At 43.5% G+C, this 11,498-nt stretch overlaps 1 protein-coding gene across 1 annotated transcript; it reads right to left on the bottom strand.

Annotated features, from left to right (window-relative positions):
* Window positions 1–6,579: 6,579 nt before the first annotated feature.
* Window positions 6,580–11,287, bottom strand: LOC135612362 (UDP-N-acetylmuramoyl-L-alanyl-D-glutamate--2,6-diaminopimelate ligase MurE homolog, chloroplastic-like). Its single transcript, XM_065108557.1, has 5 exons — window positions 9,384–11,287; window positions 8,305–8,421; window positions 7,981–8,156; window positions 7,661–7,806; window positions 6,580–6,976 (listed from the first exon to the last, which is right to left on the bottom strand). The coding sequence occupies exons 1-5, from the start codon at window positions 10,225–10,227 to the stop codon at window positions 6,958–6,960; spliced, it is 1,302 nt and encodes a 433-aa protein (XP_064964629.1). The 5' UTR covers window positions 10,228–11,287; the 3' UTR covers window positions 6,580–6,957.
* Between the last annotated feature and the right edge of the window lie 211 nt (window positions 11,288–11,498).

The raw sequence follows: 11,498 nt of genomic DNA, 5'->3' as shown, positions 1-11,498 counted from the left end.
TAAAACATATTTGTGTAATATTACATTAATTAGATGTCCCGATAAACAAGAAGAAGAAAGGTTGCTAAGATAACGATTAGAAGAGAACGATGACTAGGTTATAATTTTAATATCGAATTAAAAGAAACAACGCAAAGAAACCATTTACTTCTTGCTAATTGTATGGTCCTAAAGACCTATGGCTAGAAAAAAAAAAAATATAATGCATAAAATAATCAAGAACTTTAGGCATGCCATTTCAAAGGCAATAAGAAACACAAATTTACAAGATATATATGTGTGTAGCTTCTGAATGACAAGTGGTCTCTTCAAGTATTATGGCATGTAACATTTGATACTGTTTTGTTTCCGGATTTCTCGATCTCGATGTGACAACATGACAAATTGAATTGAAGTATGATTTATATTGTTTATAATTTCACATGTTTCAAGCTATCAAGTTGTTACTTAAAAATGTAGATTATTAGCTTTATTAGCAAGTCAAGAGCCTTAAAGAGGATATATTGTGGATGGTTGTTTCCTTCGCACTTAAGTATGCCTATGATAAAGTAAAATAAAAGTTTTATACTCCCATTTAATCCCTTACTATCCTACCAAGATATCCCCAAATAGTACATGATGTCATTGTTAAATCCATTTTATTGGAAAGATAAATTTATACAAATCACCCCAATTTAGTGGTTTCTGCATTTATTGTTCTAAATATATTAATAGCTAATCATTATTGAGCAAGATAATCGTTATATGAAAGTTATCATGGAAAAAAAATTCAAGTCATCCCCCACCCATCTGTTCGTGTGGATAAAAGTCGAAAATATATCGTCCGTCAAAAGTCGAAAAAAGTTCTAAGTCATGTGGACAAAACACCGAAAGAAAAAAAGTTAGAGTGGTTCCAAATTATCCTCTCGAAAGTCAAATATAAAAGCTAATCCTTAACGTTAAATGGACTCTTTTTCCAAAGAAAAAAAAAACTCACACCCACTAAAAACCTCAGTCACTAACTTAAGCATCGAAGGGATCGAGTTGAGAAATTTTTTTTGACATCAATCTTAGTGCAGAAGGCGCTTCGGGAGCTCAACACCTTTCCCTCGGAACACCTCAGAGTCACCTTAGCCACCATCTTGAACACTACTTCACTCTCGAGTTTGGACCATATCGAATTGACTCAAACGTCGACGATAACTTTCTTTAATATTTGATAAATTTTTAAAGATAATAAAACCATTTTATCTTTTCGAGTGGTGCATGAATAATAAAATTTATATAATATTTAATTATTATTATTTTTTGACAAAAAAAGGAAGAACATACCATCCCGAACCACCTCCCCTCGTAGGTAAGCAATCAATTTACACGTTACGACCTGGGTTACGCGGTAAGCATGGTCACGAAGCAGTACTCCCATGGACGACAGAACATTCGGTCTACCATGAAGAGAAAGAAGCGAGTCAATACACCGACAGCGTCGGCAGGAATCTTCAAGGTCGGCACATTACTTATTTTGATCGAGATCAAGGTTACCATTTGAGAGAGGCTCTTTGCAGAGCAATTAGATTTGGGGTCCAAGCCATTTCACAAGCCCAGTCAAATCATACGCGTACTGAATTCAATTCTTCCAACCCAACTAGATCTTAACAGAGTAAGAAGTGGTACCTCTGCTATTTTGTCCGCTTCAGTTTAATCCGTCGTCGTTCCCGTCCCCGTCGCCTGCAGTCAACGCGAAGACGGGTGAGACCGGCGGCAAACACGTGCTACAGGAGTCAACGTAGTGTCTGTTAATGCGAAGCCACAGTCGTCAAACAGAGTATCCATTCAAAGATGCTGCCGACGGCCACGAGTGGTGTGGCGCACGTAGTTTGACTTTTGACTCCCACGCACCTAATTTGTTTCTTGGATGAACCATAAGATGAAAAGTCCTTTGATACTCGAAATTGACCACAAAGCATCTTACGTTAGACTAATATGACATGCAATAAGTTGAAAGAGCCATAGGGTGTAGATGTAAAACCAACCATTTCATGCTTTGACAGGAATCTATAAAGTTGTACCTTTTCGAGTGATGCTTCTGCATATGATTAAGATATAATGCAAGAATCTTTATATGCTATCCGACTTTGCGATAAATTAACATGTAATACTACCACCGCCAATTGCAAGACCGCGGACCAAAATGCTTAAGTGAGAGGTTACGTAGTATACTCATCAGGCCCTTATAAGCTAGTATACTCATCAGGCCCTTATAAGCTAATCATAAACATTCCCCACTTCCGATGTGGGATTAATGGGATATTACACTATCCCCAACTCAATTAGCTTGACGTCCTGGTCTCTAGGTCTCTATTTTGGTCGGCTCTGACGTCCTCCACGGGAGGTTAAGCAGTACACTCATCAGGCCCTTATAAGCTAATCACACACATTCCCCACTTCCGATGTAGGATTAATGGGATATTACACTATCCCCAACTCAATTAGTTGCAGCCCTCTCACCCTGCCCTAATGCTATGTCAGCTCTGATACCAAAATGCTTAAGCGGGAGGTTAAGCAGTACACTCATCAGACCCTTATAAGCTAATCACACACATTCCCCACTTCCGATGTGGGATTAATGGGATATTACACTATCCCCAACTCAATTAGCTGCAGCCCTCTCACCCTGGCCTAATGCTATGTCAGCTCTGATACCAAAATGCTTAAGCGGGAGGTTAAGCAGTACACTCATCAGGCCCTTATAAGCTAATCACACAATTTCCCCACTTCCGATGTGGGATTAATGGGATATTACACTATCCCCAACTCAATTAGTTGCAGCCCTCTCACCCTGCCCTAATGCTAGGTCAGCTCTGATACCAAAATGCTTAAGCGGGAGGTTAAGCAGTACACTCATCAGGCCCTTATAAGCTAATCACACACCGTCCTGGTCAAGACTCGACATATCCCAGATCGAACCCTAGCATAGTGCATGTGAGGTTTAACTCAGTGGTGGCTCCACGCCGTGATGAGTTCTCTGACTCCATCCACGGGTAGCCCTTTCCTACTGCAACCCTCTCACCCTGCCCTAATGCTAGGTCGGCTCTGATACCAAATGTCACGACCCGGGTCTGATGAACTAACTAGCCAATAACTCTATTTTGGTCCTCAACGGTGGACCAAAATGCTTAAGCGGGAGGTTACGCAGTACACTCATCAGGCCCTTATAAGCTAATCACACACCGGGTCAAGACTCGACATATCCCAGATCGAACCCTAGCATAGTGCATGTGAGGTTTAACTCAGTGGTGGCTCCACGCCGTGATGAGTTCTCTGACTCCATCCACGGGTAGCCATTTCCTACTGCAACCCTCTCACCCTGCCCTAATGCTAGGTCGGCTCTGATACCAAATGTCACGACCCGGGTCTGATGAACTAACTAGCCAATAACTCTATTTTGGTCCTCAACGGTGGACCAAAATGCTTAAGCGGGAGGTTACACAGTACACTCATCAGGCCCTTATAAGCTAATCACACACCGGGTCAAGACTCGACATATCCCAGATCGAACCCTAGCATAGTGCATGTGAGGTTTAACTCAGTGGTGGCTCCACGCCGTGATGAGTTCTCTGACTCCATCCACGGGTAGCCATTTCCTACTGCAACCCTCTCACCCTGCCCTAATGCTAGGTCGGCTCTGATACCAAATGTCACGACCCGGGTCTGATGAACTAACTAGCCAATAACTCTATTTTGGTCCTCAACGGTGGACCAAAATGCTTAAGCGGGAGGTTACGCAGTACACTCATCAGGCCCTTATAAGCTAATCACACACCGGGTCAAGACTCGACATATCCCAGATCGAACCCTAGCATAGTGCATGTGAGGTTTAACTCAGTGGTGGCTCCACGCCGTGATGAGTTCTCTGACTCCATCCACGGGTAGCCATTTCCTACTGCAACCCTCTCACCCTGCCATAATGCTAGGTTGGCTCTGATACCAAATGTCACGACCCGGGTCTGATGAACTAACTAGCCACCAAAATGCTTAAGCGGGAGGTTACGCAGTACACTCATCAGGCCCTTATAAGCTAATCACACACCGGGTCAAGACTCGACATATCCCAGATCGAACCCTAGCATAGTGCATGTGAGGTTTAACTCAGTGGTGGCTCCACGCCGTGATGAGTTCTCTGACTCCATCCACGGGTAGCCATTTCCTACTGCAACCCTCTCACCCTGCCATAATGCTAGGTCGGCTCTGATACCAAATGTCACGACCCGGGTCTGATGAACTAACTAGCCAATAACTCTATTTTGGTCCTCAACGGTGGACCAAAATGCTTAAGCGGGAGGTTACGCAGTACACTCATCAGGCCCTTATAAGCTAATCACACACCGGGTCAAGACTCGACATATCCCAGATCGAACCCTAGCATAATGCTAGGTCGGCTCTGATACCAAATGTCACGACCCGGGTCTGATGAACTAACTAGCTAATAACTCTATTTTGGTCCTCAACGGTGGACCAAAATGCTTAAGCGGGAGGTTACGCAGTACACTCATCAGGCCCTTATAAGCTAATCACACACCGGGTCAAGACTCGACATATCCCAGATCGAACCCTAGCATAGTGCATGTGAGGTTTAACTCAGTGGTGGCTCCACGCCGTGATGAGTTCTCTGACTCCATCCACGGGTAGCCATTTCCTACTGCAACCCTCTCACCCTGCCATAATGCTAGGTCGGCTCTGATACCAAATGTCACGACCCGGGTCTGATGAACTAACTAGCCAATAACTCTATTTTGGTCCTCAACGGTGGACCAAAATGCTTAAGCGGGAGGTTACGCAGTACACTCATCAGGCCCTTATAAGCTAATCACACACCGGGTCAAGACTCGACATATCCCAGATCGAACCCTAGCATAATGCTAGGTCGGCTCTGATACCAAATGTCACGACCCGGGTCTAATGAACTAACTAGCCAATAACTCTATTTTGGTCCTCAACGGTGGACCAAAATGCTTAAGCGGGAGGTTACGCAGTACACTCATCAGGCCCTTATAAGCTAATCACACACCGGGTCAAGACTCGACATATCCCAGATCGAACCCTAGCATAGTGCATGTGAGGTTTAACTCAGTGGTGGCTCCAGTCAAGACTCGACATATCCCAGATCGAACCCTAGCATAATGCTAGGTCGGCTCTGATACCAAATGTCACGACCCGGGTCTGATGAACTAACTAGCCAATAACTCTATTTTGGTCCTCAACGGTGGACCAAAATGCTTAAGCGGGAGGTTACGCAGTACACTCATCATTTCCTACTGCAACCCTCTCACCCTGCCATAATGCTAGGTCGGCTCTGATACCAAATGTCACGACCCGGGTCTGATGAACTAACTAGCCAATAACTCTATTTTGGTCCTCAACGGTGGACCAAAATGCTTAAGCGGGAGGTTACGTAATGCTAGGTCGGCTCTGATACCAAATGTCACGACCCGGGTCTGATGAACTAACTAGCCAATAACTCTATTTTGGTCCTCAACGGTGGACCAAAATGCTTAAGCGGGAGGTTACGCAGTACACTCATCATTTCCTACTGCAACCCTCTCACCCTGCCATAATGCTAGGTCGGCTCTGATACCAAATGTCTCAGTGGTGGCTCCAGTCAAGACTCGACATATCCCAGATCGAACCCTAGCATAATGCTAGGTCGGCTCTGATACCAAATGTCACGACCCGGGTCTGATGAACTAACTAGCCAATAACTCTATTTTGGTCCTCAACGGTGGACCAAAATGCTTAAGCGGGAGGTTACGCAGTACACTCATCATTTCCTACTGCAACCCTCTCACCCTGCCATAATGCTAGGTCGGCTCTGATACCAAATGTCACGACCCGGGTCTGATGAACTAACTAGCCAATAACTCTATTTTGGTCCTCAACGGTGGACCAAAATGCTTAAGCGGGAGGTTACGTAATGCTAGGTCGGCTCTGATACCAAATGTCACGACCCGGGTCTGATGAACTAACTAGCCAATAACTCTATTTTGGTCCTCAACGGTGGACCAAAATGCTTAAGCGGGAGGTTACGCAGTACACTCATCATTTCCTACTGCAACCCTCTCACCCTGCCATAATGCTAGGTCGGCTCTGATACCAAATGTCACGACCCGGGTCTGATGAACTAACTAGCCAATAACTCTATTTTGGTCCTCAACGGTGGACCAAAATGCTTAAGCGGGAGGTTACGTAATGCTAGGTCGGCTCTGATACCAAATGTCACGACCCGGGTCTGATGAACTAACTAGCCAATAACTCTATTTTGGTCCTCAACGGTGGACCAAAATGCTTAAGCGGGAGGTTACGCAGTACACTCATCATTTCCTACTGCAACCCTCTCACCCTGCCATAATGCTAGGTCGGCTCTGATACCAAATGTCACGACCCGGGTCTGATGAACTAACTAGCCAATAACTCTATTTTGGTCCTCAACGGTGGACCAAAATGCTTAAGCGGGAGGTTACGTAGTATACTCATCAGGCCCTTATAAGCTAATCATACACATTCCCTACTTCCGATGTGGGACTAATGAGATATTACATGTAATGGCACAAAAAATCTAGGCTACATTTTCCCAAGATTGATTAGGTTAGAAAAAGTTCATATAAAATCGACTGGAAGATCAGAATCTTGCAAAAAGTAGAGATCCAACCCCAAGATCCCAAACACGCCGATAAAACCACCGAATACACACGGACTGGATTGTGTATCAACTTTGAAGCATTTATTTTCTTTAATTTCCTGCTGCAGATTCCTGATGATCTCCTTGCTGAGCAGTTACGGATCATATACATGATGGTTCCTTCACGATATGCTTTGCTAGGTGTGATAATAGCTTGTTGCCGGCTAGTTCTGTCGCGAACACAAATTACCAGGGCTGGTATCCTGTTCCTTTTGATGTACCACCAGTTCAACGCCAAACCATCAGTGACTCTCTGGTAACCTGTGGCAGGTGCATTGTAGTAAGAATATAAGATATTGTGTTCAACTATCCGAACCGTCTCAAATAATAAATCAATAAACTGACAAAAATGTAAAATTGTGCTATGGTAATTACAAGATCAAATTCAGTATCATGTCTATATTCAGCAATAGGGCATTAAAAAAATATCATATAGTTATTATTATTGACCCACTATTATAAGAATTTTCTAGATTAATAAAAACAAGGCGCAAGTCTTTCTTCTTTTAATAAACTAATAACTTCTATGATTGATCTCTCAATCCACAACCAAACTAATTGTTACAAATACTTTTCTTGTGTATTAGTCTTTATTCAATCACTCTCCTCCAATAACCTTATAATTTGAGGAATATCGATATATTGGCATCAAAAGCTTCTCCTTGATTAGTCAGATTTTTTGTCTATTTTTTGAAAACTGGTTAGCCAATTAAGTACTAAGAGTTGCATAGAATATGAATCACTTGCCTTTAATAGCATAGTTCTATTCAAAGGAAACTAGCAAAATCTTGATGCATCTAGTCATTATACCATCACAAAATTTCTATGTAGAAGATAAAGAACTTCACTCAAGAAAAGCCAATGGAAGTGGAAGAAGCTTGAAAGGAAATAGATGATTGGGCATTTACTAAGGCTTCATGCAAATGCAAATTTCTTTGTTCTTACCTCCATGGGAATTCACTTGTGTCTATTCCTGCCTGATGTAGTTCATCAACATACTGCAATGCTTCTCTGCACTCTTCTCTGTCATCAAAAAATTCCTCCTTATCGCCTTCGAATTGATATGTTTCATGGCCTTTGCCTGCAACAACCTGAAGCCGATATCCATTTTTTGTCAGGTTTATATAAAATGTGGAACTAAAGTGATTAAATAAATCTTGGCACAAGTATAGGATTATATGAACTTGGACAGGAGAACAGAAGCTGGTAATCTTTTTTTATTTGGTAAACTTGGACAGGAGAAGCACAGGATTATATGAACTTACTACTACATCGCCTTCCTCACCCATTGCAACAGCTGCCCGCACTGCTACTCTTCTTATGTCATGCAAGAAGAGTCTGTGGCCATTTGGCAGGGGTGGATAGTAATCATTTTCACCATGTTTCAAATAATCTTGCATGGTCCATCCAACACCAGCCAACATGTCATCTAAGATGTCCACTGGATAAAATGGAAAGTGCCATCTCAATATTAATATCAATCTGATCGGGAATCAAGACTCAAAACAATAATTCAAAGAAGTTCATCAAGAATATAAACATGGTTCACTGAAACCTCAGACATTTAGAGTAAAATACAGAGCACATACATGGATCTTCATTCCTTGGATTGTCAGATGTCAACATAACAACATCGCTTTTATCAGTTGCAATCTTTGTCATCAAAGGTCTCTTGCCTCTCTCTCTTTCACCTTCACATCCTAAGACTGTATACAGAATATCTGTCAGCAAAATGTTTTTGCTATCCAAGACTTTACTCTTCTATTTAGAATAGCAAAGTTAATTAAGGGCAGTCAAAATGGCTTGAAACTTACTTCAACTAAAATGTTATAAAATAAATGAATTCTGACTAGAAAAAAAACACAATATTGTTCTTGCCAATGACCAATTTACATGATAATTTTCCTCTGTTTTCAGGTAGCAAGGAAAATAGGGGTTTGAATCCATCCAATTAATCATACTAAAGGACTATCAAAGCAAGGCATCCATTTACTGAAGTTATTTAAGGTTAGCAATGAAACTAACAAAATTATATTACATTATGCTAGTTAAAAGCTCAATTAGAAAAAGGCCTACATCCAATATCAAAAGAGATTAGGGTAAATCATAGGAGAAGCTGAATACTTTGAACTGAAACTTCTGAGTCTTGTCTTTTTTCTTTTAATCAATGAAATAGTTCAACCTCTTACAATGTTATATGGTTTTCACTGCAAGTATGAATACAGCCATTCAGGTGAAAGCCCAAGCCTGTACACCACTTTAGAAGTAGCATTGACTTAGGCAATAGAAATTTGTAAATCAGCAAACCTGGTAGACGTGTTTTCTTAGGAAAATATATAGTTGCAATTAATTGTAAATAACTGAATTGTTCTTTGGTGCATTTGTCTTTGCATGTCTGATTCTCAATCTTCATTCTACATCTCTATAACAACTTCAAGAATCAGGATAGATGAATTGTTTTAGCTCCTCCTACCAGTCGGACATTAGGCTCACTTTCTAAAAGAGTCCAAGAACAGAAATTTAAACTGTAATCTTTGAGCTATTCAGCAATAGTTTATGTAGTACAAGGCTTGAAAGTTATGCAGGGAATTATTATCACAACGAAGTGAATCATCATGAAGTGAAAATACCAGTGATATGGATCCAAAAGATTATATAAATCACATACCGGTGATTATTCTACGGGGGCCAAGTTCTCTGACAGTGTCCAGAAGTCTGGACAGAGCATCTGGTGTCTTTGCATGGTCAACAACTACGCCAAATGCTTGCTCCTCATCTATAAGCTCACACCTACCAGGAACTGCATCAACTTCCTCAATTCCTCTCACAATGTCCTCCAACGGTGCTCCTACTGCAATTCCAACTGAAACTGCAGCAAGAATGTTATAGATGTTGTCTCTCCCAAGTAACCCAGAAGAGATCTCCAATATCCCATGGGGTGTTTGAACCAAAACCTGTGTCTCAAACAATGAAAGCTCAAACTTCAAAACATGAATGTCAGCATTCTTGTTTTCCAGGGCATAAGTCACAACAGGAACAGCTGGGTTCCCCTGTGTGACAAAGAATGGTGCGTTTGGGTCATCAATATTCACAATTTTCCTATGGCGCTCTGGATCAACCATCATTGTGAACAATTTACCCAGAGCATTCCTATACTCTTCATCGGTTCCACTAAATTCAGGGTGGTCACTTGTCAAATTTGTGAAGACAGCAATATCAAAATCGATCTCATCATACCTTTGATGAGCTAAACCATCAGCAGAAGCCTCCATAACAACAGCCTCAGTCCCATTGTGCACCATCTTTGCCATCAGTTTTTGTGTGACTACCACATCGGTGGTTGTGTTGGGAGAATCCAACCTATTCTCACCATGAACATAGCACCCGAGTGTGCCCAACATCCCCGTCCTCAATCCCATGGCCTCATACATGGCCTTGACCAAGTGAGTCGTTGTGGTTATGCCACTTGTTCCTGTGACTCCAATCACTGACAAGCTCTTCGAGGAGTGCATATAAAATGATGCAGCAAGGATGCGGAGTGCCAAACTGGTGTCCTCCACGATGACTAGAGCTTTACATCCTAATGTCTCTTCTATGTTGATCTCCTTATCGGCAACCAATGCAACTGCTCCTCGCTTATCAGCCTCAGTAAGGTAGTCATGTCCATCAATCTTGGACCCGTTGCAGCATACAAAGAGATCCCCTGCAGTGACTTCCCTCGAATCATGCTGGATGCCGGTGATTGAGACCTACAAATCACCGTAGACTGAAACGGGCACCACTCGGCTCTCATCCAGGAGCTCGGCAAGGGTCATCTCGAACTTAGGCTCCAAGATTCGGGCAGGCGACCTCCCAAATGCATCTACATCAAGGTCAAACGAGGATTGCGACGCTGCCCCATTCGACCCTGGTTCAGCGGCCTCTTCATCAGGCGAATTGAAAGGGTTCCCTGCATCCGATTCCTCCTCCTCGCCGTTCGAGATGACAGTGAGGCCCTGGAGATCCTGGATCTCCTCAAGGTCAACGACCTCATCAGGAGTCAGCTCGTCGATGCCTTCGAGACTCTCCTCGAAAGGAGGCTCCTTTTTGGGGGATTTCGACGGCAGGAGGCCTTGCTTGACAAACTCCTGGCGCTTGAGGGCGATGGCGCGGTCAATATCTCCGAATAGGTCGTTACCGGAGGAGGGGGAGGAGGGGTCGGCAGGGTCCTGGGGCGTTTCCTCCTCGGCGAGGGCCTGGAGGAAGAGAGGCTGGTCCTTCTTGAACTGCTCCTCCTGACGGCGGCGGGCACGGGCGACCTGGCGCTCGAACTGGTTGATGCGAGGCACGCCGTGGGAGGAGTCCTCGGGGGCCTCGGGAGGGTCGTCGTCGGAAGGCAGGGGGTTGAACTTGTTGCCACCACCGCCCACCGCAGCGAGCGGTGGAAGAGCGCGGGGGCGGCGCAAGAGAGAGAGAAGGGGGACCCGGGGCTTAGAGGAGAGAAGCGTAGAAGGAAAGCAGTGGGGGAAGGAGAGGAGGGGAAGAGGGGGGAAGAGGAGAGTCATGGGATTCCGCGAGGCCAAACCAAGTGAGATAGAGAAGAAAGAGGTTTACGAGGTTTAGAAGGATGAGGATAGCTGGCATCGCCACGCACCACGGTGGTCCCTACTCCACGATATATATATATATATATATATATATATATATATATATATATAGTTTCAAAGTTGGCAGTGGCGTTCCCCAGCGTACCGTTATGACACAGAAAACGGCAAAATATGATATATTCCACGTACAGTCTGAT

The sequence above is a fragment of the Musa acuminata genome, chromosome BXJ2-5, assembly GCF_036884655.1.
Source record: "Musa acuminata AAA Group cultivar baxijiao chromosome BXJ2-5, Cavendish_Baxijiao_AAA, whole genome shotgun sequence".
In the NCBI taxonomy this organism is placed as follows: domain Eukaryota; kingdom Viridiplantae; phylum Streptophyta; class Magnoliopsida; order Zingiberales; family Musaceae; genus Musa; species Musa acuminata.
This window is presented reverse-complemented; position numbering and strand designations above follow the sequence as displayed.

Coding starts and splice junctions, on each gene's coding strand:
- LOC135612362 (XM_065108557.1), bottom strand. CDS start 10,227: ATGCACTCCTCGAAGAGCTTGTCAGTGATTGGAGTCACAGGAACAAGT. Junction 8,157..8,304: donor TCCAAGGAATGAAGATCCAT/GTATGTGCTCTG, acceptor CATTTTATCCAG/TGGACATCTTAGATGACATG. Junction 7,807..7,980: donor GTGAGGAAGGCGATGTAGTA/GTAAGTTCATAT, acceptor TATCGGCTTCAG/GTTGTTGCAGGCAAAGGCCA.